At 40.5% G+C, this 26614-nt stretch overlaps 5 protein-coding genes across 8 annotated transcripts; 2 read left to right on the top strand and 3 right to left on the bottom strand.

Moving 5' to 3' along the window:
* Nucleotides 1–3486: 3486 nt before the first annotated feature.
* Nucleotides 3487–3867, bottom strand: LOC138908145 (uncharacterized). The gene has a single exon (XM_070198786.1). The coding sequence runs from the start codon at nt 3865–3867 to the stop codon at nt 3487–3489; it is 381 nt and encodes a 126-aa protein (XP_070054887.1).
* A 3550-nt stretch (nt 3868–7417) lies between these two features.
* LOC138908144 (uncharacterized) lies at nt 7418–7972 on the bottom strand. The gene has a single exon (XM_070198785.1). The coding sequence runs from the start codon at nt 7970–7972 to the stop codon at nt 7418–7420; it is 555 nt and encodes a 184-aa protein (XP_070054886.1).
* Nucleotides 7973–11726: 3754 nt separating this feature from the next.
* On the top strand, nt 11727–15927 carry LOC104092820 (rust resistance kinase Lr10-like). 3 transcript variants are annotated; one of them, XM_009598494.4, is made up of 4 exons: nt 11727–12651; nt 14003–14023; nt 14233–14265; nt 14425–15927. In XM_009598494.4, exons 1-4 carry the CDS (start codon nt 11742–11744, stop codon nt 15525–15527), a joined length of 2067 nt encoding a protein of 688 aa, XP_009596789.1. In that variant the 5' UTR covers nt 11727–11741; the 3' UTR covers nt 15528–15927. The 3 variants fall into 3 exon arrangements, with proteins under 3 accessions (XP_009596789.1, XP_033511163.1, XP_070053333.1); XM_033655272.2 differs by lacking the exon at nt 14233–14265; XM_070197232.1 differs by lacking the exons at nt 14003–14023; nt 14233–14265.
* LOC104092822 (rust resistance kinase Lr10-like) lies at nt 15309–18611 on the bottom strand. Of its 2 annotated transcripts, XM_018769669.3 has the most exons (3): nt 17495–18611; nt 16156–17320; nt 15309–15653 (listed from the first exon to the last, which is right to left on the bottom strand). In XM_018769669.3, the coding sequence occupies exons 1-2, from the start codon at nt 18246–18248 to the stop codon at nt 16167–16169; spliced, it is 1908 nt and encodes a 635-aa protein (XP_018625185.1). In that variant the 5' UTR covers nt 18249–18611; the 3' UTR covers nt 15309–15653; nt 16156–16166. The 2 variants fall into 2 exon arrangements, with proteins under 2 accessions (XP_018625185.1, XP_009596791.1); XM_009598496.4 differs by lacking the exon at nt 15309–15653 and having other exon boundaries at nt 16007–17320.
* Nucleotides 18612–18729: 118 nt separating this feature from the next.
* On the top strand, nt 18730–20252 carry LOC104092823 (putative RING-H2 finger protein ATL21A). The gene is made up of 3 exons (XM_009598497.4): nt 18730–19624; nt 19748–19780; nt 19873–20252. Exons 1-3 carry the CDS (start codon nt 18844–18846, stop codon nt 19983–19985), a joined length of 927 nt encoding a protein of 308 aa, XP_009596792.1. The 5' UTR covers nt 18730–18843; the 3' UTR covers nt 19986–20252.
* Nucleotides 20253–26614: the final 6362 nt, after the last annotated feature.

The raw sequence follows: 26614 nt of genomic DNA, 5'->3' as shown, positions 1-26614 counted from the left end.
TCCCAGCTTGCCTTCCCGGGGGTCTTTTCTCGCTTTAGTTTTGGCTTTCAGTACGTAGTCCCCGACTTCAAGCGTATGGACCTTTTCTTTCCTGTTGTAATAGCATTCTACTTGTTGTTTTTGGGCGACCATTCGTATGTATGCCATATCTCTTCATTCGTCGATTTTGTCGAGTTCCTGCTCTCATCGTTACTCATGCCGCTTTCATGGGAGTACCTTAGGTTGGGTTTTCTGACCTTGACTGATATTACTGCCTCGGTCCTATAGATCAAAGAGTAGGGCGTCTCCCATGTGCTCGTCTTCGTAGTTGTTCGGTAGGCCCAAAATACTTCTAGTAGTATTTCCGGCCATAGTCCATTGGCGTCTTCGAGCTTTTTCTTCATGATATTTAGAATGGACTTGTTGGAGGATTCTGGTTGCCCATTACCCTCTGGGTGATATGGGGTTGATAGTATCCTCTTGATATGTCATTTCCCGAAGAACTCGGCAGGTTTCTTTCCCATGAATTAGGGTCCGTTGTCACAGCTGATCTCCTTGGGTAGGCCGAATCGACAGATGATGTTTCTCCATTTAAAAGTGATTACCTCATGTTACCGTATTTGGGCAAATGCTCCTACTTCTATCCATTTAGAGAAATAGTTAATTAAAATCAAAAGGAATCATACATTACCTCGCCTTCCTGGGAGGGGGCCCACGATGTCCATTTCTCATTTGATGAACAACCAAGGGAAGGTGACTAAGTGGAGGTGTTCGCCTGCTTAGTGAATCATTGGGGCATACTTTTGGCACTATTCACATTTCCTCAAGAAGTCTGCGACATCCTTTTTCATGGTGGGCTAATAGTATCCCGCCCATGTGAGGCATCTGACCAGTGCTCGATTGCCGGAGTGAGCACTGCAATGGGCTTCATGGACTTCTTCGAGGATGTGTTGGGTTTGGTTCGGCCCCAAACATTTCGCTAGAGGGCCGCCATAAGTCCTCTTGTATAGGTCGCAATGAAGGAAACTATATCTGGCCGCTTGCATTCTTAGTTTCTTGTCGCCTGTGAGTGTGAAGTCCTACAGATATGCGATAATACAATTGCGCCAATCCCAAGTTAACTTAATAGTTCTTACCTCAATTTGGTCTAGTGATGAGTTGGGGAGATGGACTATGCTTTTGTCCCCGGTCGGGATGTTTTTGGTACCTGTGCCCATCTTGGCAAGGCCGACAACTTCAAAATTCTACGCCCGTGGAATCTGATCGAGCTGGCATTCGTCGAACTCAGGTAATAGCTTGCAGATTTTGATTTGGTATTTTTGCAATCTTTGTTCCTTGATTTGGAAAGTCCCTGCGACTTGGTTGACTACGAGCCGGGAATCACAGTAGAGTTTCAACCGTTTCGCCCAATACTTGAGTGCTAACCTCAACCCTGCAATTACGCCCTCATACTCAGCCTCATTGTTAATCATATTCGGGTACCTTATGGACTAGCGAATTACTTAGTATGTAGGGACCTCGAGTATGAGTCCCATTCCGGACCTTGATGCGTTGGATACACCATCGGTGTATAGGACACAAAGGTCTTGCATTTGGAGGGAAGCTTGGACGGCTTCCCTTTCGACTTCAGGCATTATTTTTGCACTGAAGTCGGCGAGCACTTGGTACTTTATCGTCGTTCGTGGCTGGTATGTAATATCGTGCTCACTTAGCTCGATGGCCCATTTGACCAGCCTCCCCTATAACTCGGGTTTTATGCAAAATGTTCCTCAAGGGAAAGGTTGTGACAACCGAGATGGGGTGGCATTGGAAATAGGGTCTAAGCTTTCGTGGAGCTACGACCAAGGCTAGAGCCAATTTTTCGAGGTGTGGGTACCTCGTATCAACGTCGACGAGTGTTTTGCTAATGTAAAAGATGGGAGATTGCAAACTTTTGTTTTCGCGGATCAAGGTTGCGCTTACCGCTACCTCGAAGATGGCTAGATAGACGAGGAGTTGGTCCCTAGGTTTGGGTTTTGAAAGTAAGGGTGGTGATGATAGGTATGCCATCAGTTCTCTTAGAGACTAGATGCACTTGGGAGTCAATTTTAGGCCGTTGTCCTTTTTGAGTACGCCAAAAATATTGTGACATCTATCCGACGACCGTGAGATGAATTTTGATAGGGCGGCGATTCGACCAGTCAACCTTTGGACTTGATTTTTGGTGGTTAAGAGTTTTGGTATCCCCTCGATAACTTTCATTTGGTCTGGGTTGACCTCGATCCCTCGCCGCGAAACCAAAAAACTCAAGAACTTTCTCGAGGATACGCTAAACGTGCATTTCTCCGGGTTCAACTTCATTTCGTATCGCCTTAGTATGTCGAAAGTTTATTTCAAATAATCGACGTGGCCCTCTACCTTTTCGGAATTGACCAACATGTCATCTAAATAAACTCCATGGTCTTACCGAGCTGGTCTTTGAACATCTTTGTTACCAATCTTTGATATGTAGCTCCCACATTCTTCATCCCAAATGGTATGACCCTATAACAATACGTTCCTTGGTGGGTGATGAACATGGTCTTCTTCCTCCATAATAATTTGGATATAGCGTGAGTAAGCGTCCAAGAAACTCAATAGTTCTTGATTGGCTGTTGTGTTGATGAGTTGGTCGATATGGGTTAATGAATCCTTCGGACATGCTTTGTTCAAGTCTGTGAAATCCACACACATCCACCATTTCCCATTTTTCTTTTGACTATCACTATATTGGCAATCCACTTGGGGTACTTCGACTCCCTGATGGAGTTATTCTCTAACAGTTTTTCCACCTCCTCGCGGTCTACATCTTTGATGGCAAAGTTGAATTTATGCCTGACCTATCTTATTAAGGGGTGGAACGAGTCGACGTTTAATTTGTGTGTGGTGATTTCCCTTGGAATGCCCGACATATCTGCATGGTTAAAGACAAACAAATCTGCATTAGATATTAAGAATTGACCGAATTTACCTGGTTCCCGAAATTTGCAACTGATATAGTCCTTTTTGCTACGGTCGTTGAGGTCCAATTGAATGGGGTCGAGGTCTTCTACAGTCAAATCTGCAACCTCGACCATGTCGGGATCTATAATAACGTTCCCGATCTCTTCTTGAATCGACCTCGGCCCTGTTGATTGCTATGCCTCTTTTTGCTTGTCTTTTTTCTCTTGGGTTGTCGTGCTGTCTAAGGTAATGCGGTAGCATTCCCGGGACGTGCGCTGTTCTCCACGTATGCTAAATATTTCCCATGGTGTTGGGAATTTAATTACTTGGTATAGGTTGGAGGGGATGTCTCTCACGAGATGTATCCATGGTCATCCCACAAGGACATTATATGCGGTGGCCTGGTCCATGATGTGGGATCTCGTCTCCAGAGTCACGCACGCCGGTCAAGACGGGGAGTGTAATTTCTCCGGACATCCGTTCAACTGCATTATTAAAGCTGGTTAGCATGATGCAACGCGACATTATCTTATCCTCGAGTATCATTTAGATGAGGACTCGGGGATGGATAATGCATGCTCCACTTCCATCGTCCACCATGATGCATTTTAAATCAGTATCTAGAATGCGTAAAGTAATAACGATGGCATCATTATGAGGAAAAGTCAAATTGTCGGCATCCGACTCGTTGAAGATGATATTTTCTTTGAGTCTATCGTGTCGTTCGCGGATGATAGACCGCTTGAGCTTGTGAGTGGTGGTGGACTTCACGCCGTTGATAGAGGCGTCGTCGTCGCCGCCGATAATCATGTTGATAGTACGAGCTGGTGATGGTAGTTTCGGCGGACCTTGGTGTTCACGTCCTTTGGCGAAGTTGGTTTTCTCCTTGTCGCTTAACAACTCTTTGAGGTGTCTTTGCCTCAACATGTTTATGACTTTTCTGTTTTGTATCCACGTTCCCGGTGGAACTCACAAAGGGCGTTGAATTTTCTGGTGTTCGGGTCTGATCTCATCTTCGGTGGCCACTTCATCTTTGTTCTGAGTTTTTCAAGAGCATAGACTATTTTCGTAGGTGACAACAAAAAAATTGTGAGTAGATAATAAATGGGGAATACCTCTTACGTTTTGGTGAGTCCCTATCCTTGGCCAAGATAGGCCATTCCCTGTTAGGTCGCGGATCTGGTGATCTCTCCTGATATTATCTCTTTGTTCCTTTATGGATTCGGTTTGCACCAATGCTACCCGGTGAGTTGGTCCATTGAGTTTATCTTCGTTTGCTCGGACCTCGGCGCAATAAGCATTATGGATCTCGTCCTAGGTTGTTGGGGGATATTTCATCAATCGGCTCAACAATTTTCTAGTCACTCTTGAACCATCTCTACTCAACCCTTTCTGGAAAGCTGCAACCGTCATCCCTTCTGTTACGTTCGGCATAGTCATCCTTACACTGTTGAATCGGGCGAGAAAGTCCCATAGTCCATCTCCCAAAAATTGCTTGATAGTGAATATGTCGTTTACTCTTGCTTCGACCTTCTTGGCTTCGGTATGGGCAGTTACGAACTTATCGGCCACTTCCTCAAAAGCTTCTATGGATCGGGCTGGTAGCTATGAATACCATATTAATTCCCCTCCCGTTACCCTCTGGGTGATATGGGGTTGAGAGTATCCTCTTGATATGCCATTTCCCGAAGAACTCGGCAGGTTTCTTTCCCATGAATTAGGGTCCGTTGTCACAGCTGATCTCCTTGGGTAGGCCGAATCGACAGATGATGTTTCTCCATTTAAAAGTGATTACCTCATGTTCCCGTATTTGGGCAAATGCTCCTACTTCTACCCATTTAGAGAAATAGTTAGTTAAAACCAAAAGGAATCATACATTACCTCGCCTTGCTGAGAGGGGGCCCACGATGTCCATTTCTCATTTGATGAACAACCAAAGGGAGGTGACTAAGTGGAGCTATTCGCCTGCTTAGTGAATCATTGGGGCGTACTTTTGGCACTATTCACATTTCCTCACGAAGTCTACGACATCCTTTTTCATGGTGGGCTAATAGTATCCCGCCCGTATGAGGCATCTGACCAGTGCTCGATTGCCGGAGTGAGCACCGCAATGGGCTTCATGGACTTCTTCGAGGATGCGTTGGGTTTGGTTCGGCCCCAAACATTTCGCTAGAGGGCCGCCATAAGTCCTCTTGTATAGGTCGCAATGAAGGAAACTATATCTGGCCGCTTGCATTCTTAGTTTCTTGTCGCCTGTGAGTGTGAAGTCCTACAAATATGCGATAATATAATTGCGCCAATCCCAAGTTAACTTAATAGTTCTTACCTCAATTTGGTCTAGTGATGAGTTGGGGAGATGTACTATGCTTTTGTCCCCGGTCGTGATGTTTTTGGTACCTGCGCCCATCTTGGCAAGCCGACAACTTCAAAATTCTACGCCCGTGGGATCTGATCGAGCTGGCATTCGTCGAACTCAGGTAATAGCTTGCAGATTTTGATCTGTATTTTTGCAATCTTTGTTCCTTGATTTGGAAAGTCCCTACGACCTTGTTGACTACGAGCTGGGAATCACAGTAGAGTTTTAACCGTTTCGCCCCATACTTGAGTGCTAACCTCAACCTTGTAATTACGCCCTCATACTCAGCCTCATTGTTAGTCATATTCGGGTACCTTATGGACTAGCGAATTACTTAGTATGTAGGGACCTCGAGTATGAGTCCCAGTCCGGACCTTGATGCATTGGATACACCATCGGTGTATAGGACACAAAGTTCTTGCATTTGGAGGGAAGCTTGGACGGCTTCCCTTTCGACTTCAAGCATTATTTTTGCACTGAAGTCGGCGAGCACTTGGTACTTTATCGTCGTTCGTGGCTGGTATGTGATATCGTGCTCACTTAGCTTGATGGCCCATTTGACCAGCCTCCCCTATAACTCGAGTTTTATGCAAAATTTTCCTCAAGGGAAAGGTTGTGACAACCGAGATGGGGTAGCATTGGAAATAGGGTCTAAGCTTTCGTGGAGCTACGACCAAGGCCAGAGCCAATTTTTTGAGGTGTGGGTACCTCGTATCGACGTCGACGAGTGTTTTGCTAATGTAAAAGATGGGAGATTGCAAACTTTTGTTTTCGCGGATCAAGGTTGCGCTTACCGCTACCTCGAAGATGGCTAGATAGACGAGGAGTTGCTCCCTAGGTTTGGGTTTTGAAAGTAAGGGTTGTAATGATAGGTATGCCATCAGTTCTCTTAGAGACTAGACGCACTTGGGAGTCAATTTTAGGCCGTTGTCCTTTTTGAGTACGCCAAAAATATTGTGACATCTATCCGACGACCGTGAGATGAATTTTGATAGGGCGGCGATTCGACTAGTCAACCTTTGGACTTGATTTTTGGTGGTTAAGAGTTTTGGTATCCCCTCGATAACTTTCATTTGTCTGGGTTGACCTCGATCCCTCGCCGCGACACCAAAAAACTCAAGAACTTTCCCGAGGATACGCTAAACGTGCATTTCTCCGGGTTTAACTTCATTCCGTATCGCCTTAGTATGTCGAAAGTTTATTTCAAATAATCGACGTGACCCTCTACCTTTTCGGAATTGACCAACATGTCGTCTATATATACCTCCATGGTCTTACCGAGCTGGTCTTTGATCATCTTTGTTACCAATCTTTGATATGTAGCCCCCACATTCTTCATACCAAACAGTATGACCCTATAACAATACGTTCCTTGGTAGGTGATGAACATGGTCTTCTTCCTCCACAATAATTTGGATATAGCGTGAGTAAGCGTCCAAGAAACTCAATAGTTCTTGCCTGGCTGTTGTGTTGATGAGTTGATCGATATGGGGTAATGAATCCTTCGGACATGCTTTGTTCAAGTCTGTGAAATCCACACACATCCACCATTTCCCATTTTTCTTTTTGACTATCACTATATTTTTAATCTACTTGGGGTACTTCGACTCCCTGATGGAGTTATTCTCTAACAGTTTTTCCACCTCCTCGCGGACTACATCTTTGATGGCAAAGTTGAATTTATGCCTGACCTATCTTATTAGGGGGCGGAATGTGTCGACGTTTAATTTGTGTGTGGTGATTTCCCTTGGAATGCCCGACATATCTGCATGGTTAAAGACAAACAAATCTGCATTAGATATTAAGAATTGACTGAATTTACCTGGTTCCCGGAATTTGCAACCGATATAGTCCTTTTTGCTACGGTCATTGAGGTCCAATTGAATGGGGTCGAGGTCTTCTACAGTCGAATCTGCAACCTTGATCATGTCGGGATCTATAATAACGTTCCCGATCTCTTCTTGCATCGACCTCGGCCTTATTGATTGCTATGCCTCTTTTTGCTTGTCTTTTTTTCTCTTGGGTTGTCGTGCTGTCTAAGGCAATGCGGTAGCATTCCCGGGACGTGCGCTGTTCTCCACGTAGGTTAGAAAGAATGTCTCTCACGAGATGTATCCATGGTCATCCCACAAGGGCATTATACGCGGTGGCCTGGTCCATAATGTGGGATCTCGTCTCCAAAGTCACGCCGCCAGTCAAGACGGGGAGTGTAATTTCTCCGGACATCCGTTCAACTGCATTATTAAAGCTGGTTAGCATGATGCAACGCGACACTATCTTATCCTCGAGTATCATTTGGATGAGGACTCGGGGATGGATAATGCATGCTCCACTTCCATCGTCCACCATGATGCATTTTAAATCAGTATCTAGAATGCGTAAAGTAATAACGATGGCATCATTATGAGGAAAAGTCAAATTGTCGGCATCCGACTCGTCGAAGATGATATTTTCTTTGAGTCTATCGTGTCGTTCACGGATGATAGACCGCTTGAGCTTGTGAGTGGTGGTGGACTTCACGCCGTTGATGGAGGCGTCATCGTCACCGCCGATAATCATGTTGATAGTACGAGCTGGTGATGGTGGTTTCGGTGGACCTTGGTGTTCACGTCCTTTGGCGAAGTTGGTTTTCTCCTTGTCGCTTAACAACTCTTTGAGGTGTCTTTGCCTCAACATGTTTATGACTTTTCTGTTTTGTGCCCACGTTCCCGGTGGAACTCACAAGGGCGTCGAATTTTCTGGTGTTCGGGTTTGATCTCATCTTCGGTGGCCACTTCATCTTTGTTCTGAGTTTTTCAAGAGCATAGACTATTTTCGTAGGTGACATAAAAAAATTGTGAGTAGATAATAAATGGTGAATACCTCTTACATTTTGGTGAGTCCCTATTCTTGGCCTAGATAGGCCGTTCCCTATTAGGTCGCGGAACTGGTGATCTCTCCTGATATTATCTCTTTGTTCCTTTATGGATTCGGTTTGTACCAATGCTACCTGGTGAGTTGGTCCATTGAGTTTATCTTCGTTTGCTCGGACCTCGGCGCAATAAGCATTATGGATCTCGTCCTAGGTGGTTGGGGGATATTTCATCAATCGGCTCAACAATTTTCTAGTCACTCTTGAACCATCTCTACTCAACCCTTTCTGGAAAGCTGCAACCGTCATCCATTCAGTTACGTTCAGCAGAGTCATCCTTACACTGTTGAATCGGGCGAGAAAGTCCCATAGTCCATCTCCAAAAAATTGCTTGATAGCGAATATGTCGTTTACTCTTGCTTCGGCCTTCTTGGCTTCGATATGGGCAGTTACGAACTTATCGGCCATTTCCTCAAAAGTTTCTATGGATCGGGCTGGTAGCTGTGAATACCATATTAATTCCCCTCCCGTAAGGGTTTCGCCAAACTTTTTCAGCAAAATACAGGACACTTGTTCCTTGGCGAGGTTATTGCCTTTCACAGGCGGTTATGTAATGAGTCACATAATCCTCAGGATCGATTGTTCCGTTGTATATCCTGAGGTGGGGCAACATTTTAAAGGTCTTTGGTATGGTATACGGGGTTGTTTCATCGTTGTATGGCTACTCTAAGAACCTGCCGGTGTCCCTTTTTGGCAGCAACTTAGGAGCGTCCGGTATCTTGTCGACTCGTTCTTGGTGTTCTTTCATCTGATCTCGGGGTGCTTTGTTTTCATTCTCCATTTATTTCATCCTCTTTAGGACGGCAAAGAGGGCGTTGTCATCTATACTATTAGTAATATTGTGAGTTATACCTATCATCAGAGGGCTTGGCCGATTGCACTGCTCGCCTGTTTGTTGTATCATGCAAGCTCTTGTGTTTTCTGTGGTCATGCCTTGAGCGGGTTTTTTGAGGATGCTCACTAGTGTGTCGATCAACCATGCTTCGAGAAGTTTTTTCACAGTTGGGGGCATCCCTTCTTCTGCGGGCGTGGAGGCCCCTTTTCCGTTGGGTTTTGTTATGCTACAGTGGGGAGGGAGGGGGAGGGGGGAAGGGGGGAATCCCCTCATGCCTAGGGTACACATTGGGCGTGTTGTCCTCGCCTACTATTTCGCAGCTCTAGTTGATAACATTCATGAGGTTGCTAGGGAAATCACTTGTTATTTTTGTCCGTTCTCCTTGGTTACCTGCCATGTAGGGTTTTGTACGTACGAAGAAAGAATATCTCGAGGTTTGTGATGTTAGTGACTTGCGTTAGCTCTAGATCTAGAGGAAACTAAAAATTTAACTAAGAAATCCTCACACACGACGCTAAATTGTTTGACCATAAAATATAGATCTTGGTTTAACTAATTAAATTTGTACAAATGAAGGTTAATCTTAGTTAACAATAATATCCCAAAGGTGAGGTTCTTAGAAGTGCAATAAATACTACGTAGGTATATTTTTGTAGCAACGGTAACATACAACCAATATTTAAAAAGTCAAAGGAAATAATATAGCATTGAATATTGATGAATAACAATAAATGACATTTAAGTAAATAGAGTGAATGAGTCACCCAAGAAAGGATGGAATCAGTGAATGTTCTTTCTGACACTGATAAGTGATGGACAATCTTTGAATATCTGAGTTATTCTCGGATCCGGTAGAAAAGTATAGACAAGAATCTTAGCGAAAAGGTTGTGTTTGTATCCTTGCAATAAGATCAGATTCTCTCCTTTAAAGTCAAAGTGTATTTTACATATGAATATCACATGCCCCTATCATTGTGTCTCTTTCTATTTATACGGAACATATTCCTAAAAAACTCTAATAGTACAAGTACAGAGAATATCCACTAGAATATTCTCTTTTATGTCCCATCTTGAAAGCCGTTATAACTCTGTCAAGGATGCTCGACCTCGGCCTTGATCCTTGATGACTTCTCGGCCTCAGCTTTTGCTGACTTTTCGACCACAGATTTCACTACTTCTTAGATTACTTCGACAAACGACAACTGGGAACGTTCCACCAATTATATTTTGACTTAAGTATTCTAAACATAGATTTTGGCCCATACACTCACAAAAACTTTTACTCGTTAAACTTTTAAGACCACAAGTTTCAAAAGTCTTTTTTTTTCTTAAACCTCGTGCCGAGTCAAATTATCTCATCTAAATTAAAACGTAGGGAGTATTCTAGTCACACTAAAGGCTTGGAGTATAATTTATTAATTTCGTCATATGGTTTATTTTAATTGATTTTTTTGGTTGTTCTTATACATATTAATGAATTCACCTTTTGACATTAATTATAAAATAAAATAACCATATTAACCTTTATTATCTTTTAATTTGTTCATTGTAAATATAACAAATCCGATGGCCTTTACTCCTTAGTGCCCTACTCGTGTCCCCATAAGTTTTACTCCCTCCAGTCCACAATAAGTGATTCTCTTCTTTAAAGTCAAAGTGTATTTTACAAATGAATATCACATGCCCCCCTTATCATTGTCACAAGTTTCAAAAGTCTTTTTTTTTCTTAAACTTCGCGCTGAGTCAAATTATCTCATACAAATTAAAACAGAGGGTGTATTCTAGTCACTGACAAAGAGTGGTTTGCTCTAGTGGTGAACACCCTCCATTTCCAACCAAGAGGTTATGAGTTCAAGTCACCCCAAGAGCAAGGTGGGGAGTTTTTGGAGGGAGGGAGCCAGGGGTTTATCGGAAACAGCCTCTCTACCCTAGGGTAGAGGTAAGGTCTGCGTACAAACTACCCTTCCCAAACCCCAATAGTGGGATTATATTGGGTTGCTGTTGTTGTGGTGTATTCTAGTCACACTAAAGGCTTGGAGTATAGTTTATTAATTTCATCATACGGTTTATTTTAATTGATTTTTTTTTTATTGTTCTTATACATATTAATGAATTCACCTTTTGACATTAATTATAAAATAAAATGACCATATTAACCTTTATTATCGTTTTAATTTGTTCATTGAAAATATAACAAATCCGATGGTCTTTACTCCCTAGTGCCCTACTCGTGTCCCCATAAGTTTTACTCCCTCCAGTTTACAATAAGTGATATTTTGAATGTTTTTCACACAAATTAAAAAATTTACCTTTTAACATTAATCAGTAATAAAATTGACCATATTAACCTTTACTATCTCTTCACATAAACAGCCCTAACACGTACTCCAATATTATTTATTCAAAGGTTAATATAGGAAAAAAATAATTTATTTATTTTTAAAATTTAAAAAAATCACTTATTTTGAATTAAAAAAAAATGTTTAAAAATTATTTATTGTGAAACGAGTAGCATCTTAAAGCAAGTTTCGAGGACTATTACTCTACTAAAAAGAGGATTGCTCAGACCTTCCTTCCATGTGTAAGGAACCAAAGGTCCTTTTGATTAAAACAGCGTGTACTTGTTGACCGAAGAAAGAAAAAGAAAAGGGGGTATTATTACCAAGAAAAGGGATATTCATATTCCCACGCGACCCAACATGGAGACGCGCAGAACAAATAAAACAAACAGTGCACGGCTAATCATAGACGACTGGATTTTGACTTCCTTACCATATAGTTCACATCACACATCACATCAGTGTAGCCTCGTTCCATCTGCAGATATGATGTTGGAAAGACGACTCTGGATTGCTACTCTTATAGTAATAATTTGCACAACCATTGTTAAAGCCCAAAATGTTACTCACTGTACTTCTTCTTGCGGTGATATTCATAACATCAGCTTTCCTTTTCGATTGAAAGCTGATCCCCACAACTGTGGTGATTCAAGGTTCGAGCTCGATTGCCAGAACAACCGTACTGTCATAAGTTTGAGTACTTTCATAAGTTCGGACGCAGGAATATATAACGTGCTAGAAATCAACTATGATAATTTCATTATCAGAGCAATTGACCCTGGTGTGGAGCATCAAATTAGCAGGAACTGCACTACTTCTCCCAATAACTTCCGCATGTTTGCTCCTACCGCCTCAGCTTTTGACAGTATTAGTTCGAACCGTCCCATTCTTTATGTCAATTGTTTAGCCACTGTAAAGTCTTCCAGCTATGTGGAGACTACTTTCTGTGGTTCACAGAACAAGACTACTACTACTTCTTCTCAGAGTCATAGCTATCTCACCACTGGACAGGACATGACGATTTCGGATTTGGCAGAGAATTGCAGCGTTGAAATGGTTGCCTGGACTTCAGCCCGGGGACTTTCAGTGGATAATAATTCTCTATCGAGCATTCATGCGGCACTGACAGATGGGTTTGAACTTTCTTGGAAACGTGCCTTTACGTGCAGAGAATGTGAAGCGAGAGGAGCCTTCTGTTCTGAAGACGACGGTTATAGTTGCAGCAACCCCTGCTATAGCTACTGGGTGATGGAGAGAATTCCCCTCCCTTGTAAGTCAATATTTTTTTGGTCAAATCTATGTCAATATTCAATTGTGTTTCTGATGTTACGTTTTATTAAATCTCATCTGATATTGACTAAGGGTTGGTTTAGTTTGGGTTCTTAAAGAGCTGCTAAAATTATGAATTTTAGAAGATCCACGTAAAAACTATACGATGTTTGGTAGGGATTTTAGAAGATTTATAGCTTGTTTGGCTAAGCTTCTCCAATCTCAACAGTATGTTAGAAGTGTTTTGCCTAGAATGAAAAAAATACTCTTGAGTAAAGCATAATCAATTTTGCATGTGCAGAAAAAAGTAACTTGTTCCGGAATCACTTGAAAAAAATACACTTCCAAATACTTATTACTACTTAGAAGTGTTTTTCAAAATAATTATCCAAACACAAATTACTTCTCACCAAAAGTAATAAGCTTAATTTTCCAGCTTGGCCAAACGGGCTATTAATAGGCTTTTGGACATAAAAATTATAATTTTTGATAAAAAGTAATATTTAAAGTTAATTGAAAAATAGTATTTGGAATTTAAAATTTGAAATTATGTGTACATTGAAAAAATATTGTTGAGTTTAGAAAAAAGTTTTTCCGAAAATTTTGAAAAAGTGGTCAAAATCACTTTTTGGTTTATGAAAAAACTCATTTTCAAAAAATTTCCAAAAGTTTGTAAAATTTCATGGACAAACACATTTTTGAATTTCTAATTTGGAAAAATGAATTTTTTTATTGACAAATGGGGCCTTAATCTCCACATAAAAAGTCAACATTATTTAATATATTATTTAATAATATTGAATATAGTGTATTAGTAATATTGTGATTAATTATGCTAAACTATTTCTTATCGATTGTTTGGTTTGGTTTGGTGTATTAAAAGTTTTTCTGCCTTTATACAAGTCTATCCATGTATTAAAAACTATAGTATTACTAATGCCATGGTTTGCCTGAATTAGTTATACATAGGTAGAAAATTATGCCAAACAAAGGATTAATAATATTAAAGCTAATATATGTATTATTTTCCCTATATATCCTACCAAATGACCCCTAATTGTGAAAGAGATGGAAATACAGAACATTGAAACTTTTTTAGTGCTGCAAAGACCATGTTAAAACTCCCAGCAACTTTACTGTATTTCAAGTTCTAATCTTTAGGTGTCAATCTTTACGACAAATGAGATCTCCATCTGAAAGCAGGTCAAAGATGTGGTCAATTTTCTTTCTTTCTTATGTTGTTACTTATTTTTGTCTGCTCTGTGTTTTAGTCCTAAGTTTCACTATACAACAATTTATTTTAAGATGTAGCATCTCTATTTTGCTGAAATTCTATATTTATGATAATGCAGGTCGCCTCTCCCACAATGGTGGTAAGTATTTCGATACTGGAGTAATAGACTGCAATAACTTTATTACAGAGTAAGCATTTTGTTGAAAGGAAACCTTTAAAATCAATAAGTCTGTTAATTGAATTTCCTTTCATTACACCACACAGCTGTTAAACCTTGCTTGAAGTATTTAGCAAATCTATTTCCTCTTTAATATAATTTTTTCCTTTGTGGTTTGCCTGTTTTGACAGTTCTTACAACAATATACGTTGGAAGTGCTACATGTGAGTCTCTATCTTACCCTACGAGGCTTAGGATTCTTGGTCACCTCTGAAAACAATATATAGCTTAGTTTGTAGCTTTTACTCAAATCCCTTTATCTTATTAAAAAGAATGTGGTTCTCTTATTAATGTCTTCCATTTATCTTTGTAAAACTATGCAGTTTCAATTCTGTCATTGCGCTCTCTCTTTGGATTGGTTTTCCTGATTGCATTAATAGTGTACAAATGGAGAAGACAACACTTATCTATGTACCAATCAATTGAAGACTTCCTGCAAATCCAGAGCAACTTTGTGCCAATTAAGTATTCCTACTCTGAGATTAAGAAGATGACTAATAAATTCAAGGAAAAACTTGGTGAAGGAGCCTATGGAACTGTCTTTAAAGGAAAGCTACGCAGTGGTCCTTTTGTTGCAGTGAAGATGATGCACAAATCTATGACTAGTGGGCAAGAATTTATCAGTGAAGTTTCCACAATTGGAAGGATTCATCATGTTAATGTTGTGCAGCTCATTGGATTCTGTGTTGAGGGCTCGAAACGTGCTTTGGTATATGAGTTCATGCCTAATGGTTCCTTAGACAAGTACATATTTCTGCAAGAAGGAATTGTTTCCTTGAGTTACAAACAAATGTTCGATATATCTCTAGGAGTTGCCCGTGGGGTAGAATACCTACATCGGGGCTGTGACATGCAGATCTTACATTTTGATATTAAGCCACATAACATTCTTCTTGACGAAAATTTCAGCCCCAAAATATCTGACTTTGGGCTTGCCAAATTGTATCCAACAGATGATAGTATAGTGAGCCTAACTGCAGCAAGAGGGACAATGGGTTACATGGCTCCAGAGTTGTTTTACAAAAATATTGGAGGAATCTCATACAAAGCCGATGTATATAGTTATGGAATGTTGTTGATGGAAATGGCAGGCAGAAGAAAGAACATGAGCCCATTTGCCGACCACTTAAGCCAGATTTACTTTCCTACCTGGGTTTACGACCAATTCGATTTAGGAAATGACATAGAGATACAGGATGCCACCGATGAAGAAAGGAGCATGGTAAAGAAGATGATGATTGTGGCATTGTGGTGCATACAGATGAAGCCGGCTGATCGTCCTGCAATGAACAAAGTTGTTGAAATGCTTGAAGGAGATGATGAACTCCTACAGGAGCCCCCAAGACCTTTTATAGCTCCCCGTGAGATTAATGCTGGAGATGTTACTGAGACAATAAGAATATCCTGTGACATTCTAGGTGGTTAAGGTTAACTCACCATGTTTTGCAAACCGTGGTAAGAAGACCTTAAGGAGAATTCCTGAGTGCCAACACTGCTTCCATGCCAACTGTATAGACAAATGGCTACGATTAAATGCTTTATGTCCAGTTTGCTGCAAATCCCCAGGCCCAAGCTATTTTCCCTTAGTGAGGCTCCCTAATTATTTCTCATTTGAATGTAGACTTCACCTTTTAATCGGCACCATGACTACACGAGATGAACCTTAGTTTAGTAAATTGAAATTGGCCTCGTGTAGTAATGAGGTGCTCATTGCTGCTTGTTGGCTTTTATTTTATGAGAATAGATGGTTGGAAGTCATACTTATATTCTTGAGGAAATTGGACAGCAATATCCATAAACTTCTTTTTTTCATTGTTTTTGGTGTATGGGCTTGTCTTGATTCCTTCCCAACCTCAACCTTTTTCATCCATAATTGCATGCTGTTTTGTATAGTAAATTCGCTGGTTGAGAAACTCAGCTATTTAAATTCTACTCAGTACAATTTACAACAACCGAATTGATATAGATATATACCAAAGACGTACTAGCTAGTAGCATTTACATCAGTCTTATTCTGTCCTTTGTTTCTTTCTTTATGGAGAGAAATGTTATACCTCAGATTTACTCAATTCGAACTTGTACCAGTTTCAAAACTGCTTCCAAGCTCACTGCTCAATTGGCTTGCCTCTGCAGTAGTCCTCGTGTTTGACAAATTCATTGAACCGAAAGGATTAGGTGGCATGACGGGAACGCCTTCTGCTTCTAGCATTTGAATCACAACTTTCATGGATGGCCTATCTGCTGGATACCATTGAATGCACCAAAGTCCTGCTATTGCTAGTTTCTTGATTGTGCTGCTGTCATCTTCATTGTCAATTTGGATTTCTATTTCTTCTCCTTTCTCCAGTTGTTTGTACATCCACTCGGGGTAGTAAATCTGACTGCTACTGTTCTGCTCATTTGCAGCATCAAATTTCTTCCTTCCACCAATCATATCAAGCAACAGCATTCCAAAACTATAAATATCTGCTTTATATGACACATTTCCATAGTTCCTAGAGAACACTTCAGGAGCGATATAGCCAATGGTGCCTCGAGCAGCAGTCATTGATACAGCACTTTGTTCCTTGGAACACAACTTTGCCAGCCCAAAATCTGCAACTTTCGGATTGAAATCTTGGTCTAGCAAGATATTATGAGGCTTAATATCAAAATGTACAATTCTTTGATTGCACCCTTGATGTAAATACTCGATACCTTTGGCGATTCCTACTGCTATTTGTTGCATCTTTTCCCAACCTAGTGATGACCCTCTTTCATTCCCGGATGATATGATCTTTTGAAGCGTGTCGTTTTGTAAATATTCATACACAAGAGCTCGTCTGTAACCATCAGCACAATATCCTACTAAGCGCACAACATTCACATGGTGAATTCTGCCTATGCTGCCCACTTCATTAATGAAGTCTTCGCCATTGCCCTTGAAATTGTTAAGGACCTTAATTGCAACAAGAATTTCATTGGTTAGCTTCCCTTTGTATACTTTTCCATAACCTCCTTGACCTACTTTATACTTGAATTGCTCTGTTATCTTCTTAATATCTGCATAACTGTATCTTGTGGGTCTCAGAGCTTTATAATCCTCTAAAAACCTCTCAATCCTTTTCTGATCCTCTTTCTTTATTTTCAATTTGATAATTTTGTACACTGCTAAAATGATTAACATGAAGGCAAACACACTACCTAGTACACTTGCGACAATAACTTTCTTTGACGGTCCTGTAAAATAAAGATGATAGCATTATTAGCTTGTAGTAATTGTTATTTAGGAAATAATATCAATCTTGATTTCTTAAAGACAATAACTCTCTTTGATTACCCTATAAACTTTGTAATTGTAAAAGGTGTACCAATTTATGGCCTGAAAAGGGAAAGTCAATTCTAAAGATATACCTTTGCTAGGATCTTCTGGAATGTCAACACATTCGGTTTCACTGCCTGAACCGTTGGATTTCAACTTGCAGTACTTCCCATCAGCTTCACAATTCCCACAAAATGGTTCGGACCAATGCAAATAAATCTGGGTGCGACTATATTCTGGTTGCCCGAAAAGTACCTCGTTTGGAACATCTGAAATGTTGTACATCTTTGTACAAGAAGATGGAAACTGAGAGATACTATTGTAAGATCGAAAGGCAAGGACGTCATAATGAGGGCCGCTAAGGCAGTTGATCCGATCAAAAGACGTTGAGTACTTCTTATTTGAGGAACAATTGAATAAAGTGAAGCCACCATATGAGTTCTGATCATAAGTAAACGGCGAAGCAGACGAGTTTATGTTTGAAATCTGCCCGGGAAGACACGAAGCATTGAGTTCTGATAATCTTATTGTCTGTGACTTGTAATCAATTTCCTGAACAGAAACATTGGCTGATATTGGAATGTCAATGTTCTTGATAGATGCCTGCAATGGAAATTGGAGCTTGAATTGAGTAACATTGTCTTTGGTACAAGATAATTCGAAACCAGGGTAGCCACAGTTGGTTGGGTGACGATTTTTAAGACGAAAAGGGAACCGAATTACTGGACCGAAATCGCCACATCTTGTTGGCAAGCATTGATCTTGGATTGTTACTACTTGTCCTAGAGCTACTCTCAAGAATATTAGATGCAGAAACAAGTGAATTAGGATTTTGGTCATTCTCATTTCTCTGCTTCTAGGGAAGAGAAGCAACAGTCTCCAACAATGGTTGCTAAGTTGCAAAATGCTTAGCTTAGTTGCCAATTAGGAATCATTCGTGTAAGAGTGGTCCCCTTGAAATAAAAACTGATAGTGCTTTAAAGTCAACACGCTACAACATGCACTTAACAAGTTGTTGAGTTGTTGAATCTTTCAATATCTTTGACTCTCAAATACGGCGACTAAAATATGACTTCCGCTAATTTATCTTGGAAATGTCATAATCCCACTCTATCGTAGTAAAAGAAACGTTAGTGGATAAGACCGGTCAATATATTCCTTGTCATAATCAATGATCAATCCACTTATTCTTTTTCAAATCATCCCACTTAATTTTAACAAATAACTAATCCAAGGACGAGGTCATACATGTCAAGTCAGTCAAACTTCTTTATCTTTTGACACCCATTTGTCCCGGGCCTAAAAATTTTATTGGTCGCGCTGGAGAGAGTCGTCATATCGTTTATCAAAGAACCAAGACAACTTGATCAGGTATATATTACCACATCAAGAAAAAGAACCATAGTATCTTTTTATTTCCTCTGTATATTCAATTGAAAACATGTTGACAAGAGGGCTGCTTTTCGCTTGTGTTTTGTTACTTGTGACACTCATAAGCAGTTCTAAAGCGCAGGATATTTCTCAATGTGTCCCTTCTTCCTGCGGTGATATTCAAATAAAATTTCCCTTCCGACTGAGGACTGATCCCGAGCATTGTGGTAGACGCGGATATGAGCTCGATTGCCAGAACAACCAAACCGTGTTCAATTACAAATCCAGAATTTTCGACGTACAGGAAATTAACTACAGAAGCTACTCAATAAGGCTACTTGATCCTGGCCTAAATGATCAGAGAGAAAATTGCACAGTTTTTCCAAATCACAGGGCAAGTTATGATGCCATGACTAGCCAAATCTTTGAATGGGTTCGTGTTAACAATGATATCAACTATGTCAACTGTCTAGCTCCTATCAATTCGTCACAGTATATTCCTACAAGTTTTTGTAGCAAAAATACAACGGGTTTTAGCTACCTTGTCATAAGAGAAATATTGCAAGCTTCGGATTTGGCTGGCGGCTGTAGGGTTGAAACTGTTGCATGGTCCTCTGCTCCAGGCATTTCATCAAACAAGTCGTCTACGTTATCAAGCACACATCAAGGCCTGGCTTATGGGTTTGAGCTTTCTTGGAAGCGTAATCTGTTATGTAGAAATTGCGACCGGAGTCGTGGGGGTGAGTGCACTATTGAAGAAAACAGCGACAGAGCTACTTGTCGTTATTGGTGCAAAGAGGACATTCACGTTTCGAAGCTTACGTTCCGATGCAAAGTCGAGTACTATTCTGGTAATTTATAAAGTTTCACTATATACCCTCCACCTGCCTTGTTCTTTTCATATTGATAAGCCCTTCACTTGGAGAATTTTACTAACTTGTTTTTCTGTTTCTCTTCCTTTGCGACATTGGCAGTTTATGTATTGTTCTTTGGCGGTATAGGAATAGGTAAGGCTCCACAATTAAGATCCAACAAATTGTTATTCAAATAAAACTGCAGATTTTTCTAACTACGGCTGTTATTTTCTGAAATTGTGTAGGTGGAGTTTTGGCGCTAAGATTTCTACTAGGAATTCCAATCTTGATCGCAGCAGTGGTGTGGCAGTGCAAAAGACGGAATTTGCATACATCCTCCGATGAACAGAACTGTTAAGATTTTTGCTAGTCAAGCTATTTTAACAGAAGTTTGTGTATTTTTTTCAGAAAATCTAGGACAAGGTCAACCTGTGCTGGCGATTAATTACTAGGATTTTTCTTTCCAGTTTAGTCCTGTATTTTATTTGATATTCTGACCTATTTGATTGTGTATGATTTTTTTTCTTAAATTTTATAATTTTCCTAATTCTTGTAAGTAATTGAATGGATATTTGTACTTTCTGTCAATAATAGAACATGACATTCGTTAGTTTGTGGATCAAAAGCAATACTCCCTCCGTCTCAAATTATTTGGGGTGATTTCTAAAAATAATTATCTCAAATTATTCAAGTATCATTTTAGAAGTTCAAAACAAAATAAATTATACTTTTTCTATTTTACCCTTAATAGTAGTCGTTCTTGGAGAGCACATAAATAGAGTAAATACTCAATGAAGAGAGTTCATATCTTACGACCTAAATAAGGGTAAAATAGTCTAATACCCTTTCTAATTAATGTTTCTTAGGTGACATTGTAAGCATGTAAAATTTATTAAATTTAAATTTAATAAATAATTTGGACTATATTTTAAATATACTAGTCCAAATAAATATAATGGGCTAATATAATTGGATAAATTATAAAAATCCAGTGTTATTAGATAAATAAGATAAAAATCCATTGGGCTACGAATGAAGAACACGCTTTATTAAGCCCAAGATGTCATCTTCCTAGAGGCCCAGTTTTATGCCACGTGTCATATGACGTGGCACATCAAGTCAAACAGAAGAGCCAATAGGATCATGCCACGTGTCATAATGACAAGGCATGCCAAGTCATATTAGAAGGCCAATGAAACCGCGTCACGTGGGAAAGTGACATGTTCTGGCCAATCAAATGCGCCCTTGTCACACTTCAATTTGATTGGTCGAAAAAAAATTATTTTTATCATAACTCTTCTCTTCCACAACTATAAATAGGGGTCTTCATAACCCAGAAAAGACACCAGAAGTTATAACAAGAAACAAGAAAGAGCTCGTGGATCAAACGCTGCAAATTCCTCCACAAGTTTCAAGCTTCAAGCAAGCAAGTTCAAGTTCAAGCTGTCACGACCCAAACCGTAGGGCCGCGACGGGCACCCGGTACCTAACTCAACCGAATACCAACGTAACGTATCCTTCTTATCATACTATCATGGATAAATGAACCGGAAATGCCGTCATGAGATAACTAGAATTAAACATAAGAGAATACTCGACATGGGATGACCCAACATGATATAGAAGCTTATGCACGCGACATACGGGCCTATAAGGCCAACATGATCATTTGTATACTCAAAACATAAGCCGATAAGGCCATACAAGTATCCATATACATGACATCTGTCTACAAGCCACTACGAGTACATAAATGTCATAAAGTTCGAGATATGGCCCCGCCATACCAATCAATAATGTCCAAATCATACTGGCCAGATAGGCAATTCCGGAGCAAGTGGAGCACATGATAAGTAAGAATTTTGACTACTTATTTTCACTCTTTTACTTTCGTTTTAGCTCAAAATTGCTTAAAGGTATTCCCGAAAACTGATAAAATGTGCTTTCTTGCAGGAGTGTTGGAATATGAGTCAAAGAGATGAAAATCAACTCAAGAAGGAGTAATTTTGAACAAGGACCAAAACAAAGCTGAAAGGACAAAATACGGATCGCTCAATATTGAGTGCGGCCGCAGAACATGAGAAAGCCTCTGACAAAATTTCTATGCAAAGTGCGGGCCGCACAATTATTGTGCGTCCGCAGAATATGAGGTTCAGAGAGATGAATTCTGGGGTCATGAAGAAGTGCGGACCGCACCATTATTGTGCGGTCGCAGAATCAAAAGTGCGTCCGCACTCAAAAATGTGCGGTCCACAGAAGTCTTGCATGTCAAAGCTAAAATTCGAGAGTGCGGTCGCACTCAGAAATGTGCGGACCGCGGAATTTGATGAAGTGCGGCCGCAACCCAGAATTGTGCGGCCGCAGAAGTCCATCCTGTCAAGCTAGTATCAAAGTGCGGACCACACACGTAATTGTGCGGCTGCAGAATCTTCGCAGAGGCAATTTTGTCCGATAATTTCAGCCGGGTATAAATAGCTCTTTTGTCAAATTTTGGTTAAGCAGAGAACACCTGAGAATAGATAGCCGTTTTTCTTTACTGTTTTGGGTAACTTTGTAATAGTTTATCATTTTAACATTAGATTTTCTTCCCTTAATCATCTATTATGAGTTTTATCTTAGTTTCTTCTTTAGATTCTTCATTTTCTATGAGTAGCTAAACACTTAGCTAGGGTTGTGACCCAAACCTAGTATGGGTACTTAATGGGTGATTGATTTAGGGCTTATTTATGATTGGGTATATGATATTTAGCCTAGTTCTTGCTTGAATTTGAGAATTGATGGTTGCAAATATTGATTCATGCCTAATTGACTTAGTCTCTACTTGAGAAAGAGAGACTAAGTATAGAAAAACTTGGCTAACAAGAAATTGGGATGAACTCAAGAAATTGATAGCCCCAATTAAAGGGTCGAATCTAGAGATAGTAAGACCCAACTTGAGCATCTATCACTTGTTTTGTGAAATACTCATTTGGATTTGAGAAAGCCAAATTGGGCAAAATCACTCAAACTACCAAGAGGTATAGAGTGAGTAATCTCGTGTGATTGTTATATTGTATCCCGACCAACCAAACATGCCCTAAAGCTCTCAATGCGTTAGGTAACCAACTAGGTGGAAGTTACAACCCTAGATCTTTTATAACATGAAAAACAACAATACTAAAAACATTATCTCTTAGCTTTACAATTACAGCATTAGCATAAGATTTAGGAGTAGAAAAGAAACAACCGAATATGTGGAAGTACAATCTTGGGCACGTCATGTACTTAGACTAGGTATATACCTAATCCAACATAAAGTTCTCTGTGGAATCGACCCCAACTCGCGTTGGGTATTTATAATGGCATCGACCGCCTCACAATCCCAATTAGTGGTGTGAGTTTGGGCGACATCAATTTTTGGCGCCATTGCCGGGGAGCTAAAAATGGATTTAGCTATATATTTGGTTTAAAGCCATTGCCTTCACATCTCGAGTATGAATTTCTTGGCCCATGTTCTACTTTACCTGTTATTATTTCCTCTTGCTTGACTAATGTGCAAGTAGATTCTACTTTGGCGGTGCTTTAAAAGAGGATGAAAGCTATAAGATGGACACTGGCAGATATTCGGGGTATAAGCCTCGCCTTTTACATGCACAAGATTATTTTGGAGGAGGATGCCAAACCCTCCATTGAACATTAAAGAAGATTAAATGAAGAAATGCAAGAGGTGGTGAATAAGGAGATCATAAAATAGTTGGATGCCAGGGTTGTTTACCCCATTTCCGATAGCTCGCGGACCTCTCTGGTGCAATGTGTCCCAAAGAAAGGGGGCATGGCTGTGATAACAAATGACAAGAACGAGTTGATCCCCACAAGAACGGTCACAGGGTGGAGAGTTTGCATGGACTATAGGAAGCTCAACAAAGTCACTCGGAAAGATCATTTTCCGCTTCCATTTCTTGATCAAATGCTTGATAGGTTGGCCGGACGAGCTTTTTATTGTTTCCTTGATGGATATTTCGGCTACAATCAAATTCTTATTGCTCCTGATGACCAAGAGAAGACTACTTTCACTTGTCCCTATGGTACTTTCACATTCTCGCGGATGCCATTTGGGTTATGCAATGCACCGGACGACTTTTCAACGGTGTATGATGGCCATCTTCACCGATATGGTGGAGGATTTTCTTGAGGTCTTTATGGATGATTTCTCTGTGGTTTCAACGAGTGCTTGAATAAATTGGATAAGGTCTTGGAAAGATGTAAGGAGACAAATTTGGTTTTGAATTGGGAGAAATGTTACTTCATGGTCGAAGAAGGCATAGTCCTCGGCCACAAAATTTCAAAGCATGGTATTGAGGTAGACAAGGAAAATATTGAGGTGATCTCCAAACTCCCTCCCCCTACATCCGTGAAGGGAGTGCGGAGCTTCTTGGGTCATGCGGGGTTCTATCGCCGATTCATCAAGGACTTTTCTAAGGTGGTGAACCCCTTGTGTAAACTTTTGGAGAAGGATGCCAAGTTCCATTTCAACGAGGATTATATGAAGGCATTCGAATTGCTCAAGTTCACGTTGACTACTACTCCTATTATCACCGCACCAGATTGGAGATTGCCTTTTGAGCTCATGTGTGACGCAAGTGATGTGGCAGTCGGAGCAGTTTTGGGGCAACGTATCAATAAAATCTTCCATCCAGTCTACTATGCTAGTAAGACCATGAATGATGCCCAAGTCAACTACACAGTGACCGAAAAAGAGCTCCTTGCTATTGTCCTTACTATGGAGAAGTTCCGCCCGTATTTGATGGGTACAAAGTTGATTGTACACACCGACCATGCGACGCTTCGATATTTGATGAGCAAGAAAGATTCTAAAGCAAGATTAATGCGATGGGTACTTCTATTGCAAGAGTTTGATCAAGAGATTCAAGACCGCAAGGGTAGTGAAAACTAAGTGGCGGACCACTTATCTCGTTTGGAGGAGGAGGGGAGGCCACATGACGGCCTTGAGATAAATGATTCCTTCCCTGACGAGCAACTTCTAGCCATTTCAATGACCTGGATGCCATGGTTCGCCGACTTAGCCAATTATCTTGTGAGTGGTATTGTGCCGAATGAGTTCTCTTCAAACCAAAGAAAGAAGCTCAAACGGGATTGCCTTGACTATTATTGGGATAAGCCGTATCTCTTCGGGATTTGTACCGATGGTGTGATTTGACGATGTGTTCCGGAGGAGGAACAAAGGGAAATTCTTGAGATTTGCCACTCTTCACCATATGGTGGTCACCATGGTGGAGCTAGAACGACAATAAAAGTGTTGAGTTGTGGATTCTATTGGCCTACTCTTTGCAAGGATGCTAGAGATCTCGTCAAGCGTTGTGATGAATGTCAAAGGGCCGGTGGAATTTCTAAAAAGAATGATATGCCCCTCACCACCATATTGGAGATTGACATTTTTGATGTGTGGGGCATTGATTTCATGGGTCCGTTCATGAGCTCTTGTAGGAACACTTACATATTGGTAGCTGTGGATTATGTGTCAAAGTGGGTTGATGCTGTGGCTTTACCCAACAATGAAGCTTGAAGTGTGGGGGCATTTTTGAAAAATAACATCTTCGCGAGATTTGGTACTCCAAGGGCCATTATTAGTGATGGGGGATCACACTTTTGTAACAAAGCTTTTGATACCTTACTCACAAAGTATGGTGTCACTCATAAAGTGTCGACACCCTATCATCCTCAAGCAAGTGGGCAAGTCGAAGTCTCCAACCAGGAGATCAAGAGTATTTTGTCAAAGACTGTGAATGCCAACCGGACGGATTGGTCAAAGAAACTTGATGATGCTTTTTGGGCTTATAGGCCGGCTTAAAAAAACCGATTGGTATGTCTCCGAATCGGTTAGTGTTTGGGAAAGCTTGTCACCTGCCGGTGGAACTTGAGAACAAGGCTATGTGGGCATTGAAGAAGCTTAATCTTGAATGGGATGTCGCCTCCAACTTAAGGGTGGCACAATTGAATGAGCTTGACGAATTTCAGTACCATGCATATTCAAGTTCGTCGTTATACAAGGACAAAATGAAGTACCTCCATGACAAATACATCCGAAATAAGGATTTTAAAGAATGTGATCTTGTGTTATTGTTCAATTCCCGGTTACGAATGTTTCCGGGCAAGTTGAAGTCTAAATGGAGTGGCCCACTTGAAGTGGTGAATATAACCCCCTTTGGTGCTTTGGACTTGAAGAATAAAAATGATGAGGTGTTTAGAGTCAATAGGCACCGGGTAAAACACTATCTTGGCAAGGTTGATAATGGCCACATCGTAGCGGTTCTTCATTTCAAATGATTGGTAATCTGCGTTGTGCCGCGACGTTAAATCAGGCGCTTCTTGGGAGGCAATCCATGTGTCTTTTTTTTTTCTTTTTCATTAGATAAGCTTTGTTTTGTGCTAACTAGTTTTGAAGTGTATGCATGAATGGATGTGCACTACAGGGACTGTGTCATAATTGGCTAAATGTTGAAATAGTGCGGACCGCACATTAATTATGCGGACCGCACAATTCTAAAGGTAGCAATAGAAATCACTCTACGGCCGCACAATTCTGTGTGCGGTCGTACAACTGGAAGACCAAAATTGCAAGTTCTCTGAAGTTGGCCTGTCAAAATTCATAGCCAATCTGCGGCCGCACTCACTTTTGTGCGGACCACAGAGTTGCATCAAGGTCCAGGTAAAGAGTGCGGTCCGCACTCAAAATTGTGCGGCCGCACTCACCTTAGGTTTGGGGTGACTTAGTCAACCTATAAATAGAACCTCAATGCACTATTCACAAAATTTTACACACTCTGAGTTCTTGAACCCTAAGCAAACACAGTGCACGTTCAATTAGTTCACAATATTCCTTCATTTCATTAGTGTAGATTCTTACATGCATCCTTCATAACTGGTATGCTCATTACTTCTTTAGATTTTTCAATTTCTTTTAGTTTTTATTCTTTTATGGTAGAGTTA

This window comes from Nicotiana tomentosiformis, chromosome 3 (assembly GCF_000390325.3).
Source record: "Nicotiana tomentosiformis chromosome 3, ASM39032v3, whole genome shotgun sequence".
Classification (NCBI taxonomy): domain Eukaryota; kingdom Viridiplantae; phylum Streptophyta; class Magnoliopsida; order Solanales; family Solanaceae; genus Nicotiana; species Nicotiana tomentosiformis.
Note: the sequence above shows the minus strand (reverse complement) of the source record. Positions and strands in the feature narration are given on the sequence as shown.

What these genes read in the sequence shown, in the direction of transcription:
- LOC138908145 (XM_070198786.1), bottom strand. Translation starts at nt 3,867, where the DNA reads ATGTTGAGGCAAAGACACCTCAAAGAGTTGTTAAGCGACAAGGAGAAA.
- LOC138908144 (XM_070198785.1), bottom strand. Translation starts at nt 7,972, where the DNA reads ATGTTGAGGCAAAGACACCTCAAAGAGTTGTTAAGCGACAAGGAGAAA.
- LOC104092820 (XM_009598494.4), top strand. Translation starts at nt 11,742, where the DNA reads ATGGAGACGCGCAGAACAAATAAAACAAACAGTGCACGGCTAATCATA. An exon ending in GGAGAGAATTCCCCTCCCTT is followed by an intron (nt 12,652 to 14,002) that starts GTAAGTCAATAT and finishes ATGATAATGCAG; the next exon opens with GTCGCCTCTCCCACAATGGT. An exon ending in ATACGTTGGAAGTGCTACAT is followed by an intron (nt 14,266 to 14,424) that starts GTGAGTCTCTAT and finishes AAAACTATGCAG; the next exon opens with TTTCAATTCTGTCATTGCGC.
- LOC104092822 (XM_018769669.3), bottom strand. Translation starts at nt 18,248, where the DNA reads ATGAGAATGACCAAAATCCTAATTCACTTGTTTCTGCATCTAATATTC. An exon ending in TCCAGAAGATCCTAGCAAAG is followed by an intron (nt 17,321 to 17,494) that starts GTATATCTTTAG and finishes TTTATTTTACAG; the next exon opens with GACCGTCAAAGAAAGTTATT.
- LOC104092823 (XM_009598497.4), top strand. Translation starts at nt 18,844, where the DNA reads ATGTTGACAAGAGGGCTGCTTTTCGCTTGTGTTTTGTTACTTGTGACA. An exon ending in CAAAGTCGAGTACTATTCTG is followed by an intron (nt 19,625 to 19,747) that starts GTAATTTATAAA and finishes CGACATTGGCAG; the next exon opens with TTTATGTATTGTTCTTTGGC. An exon ending in CTTTGGCGGTATAGGAATAG is followed by an intron (nt 19,781 to 19,872) that starts GTAAGGCTCCAC and finishes GAAATTGTGTAG; the next exon opens with GTGGAGTTTTGGCGCTAAGA.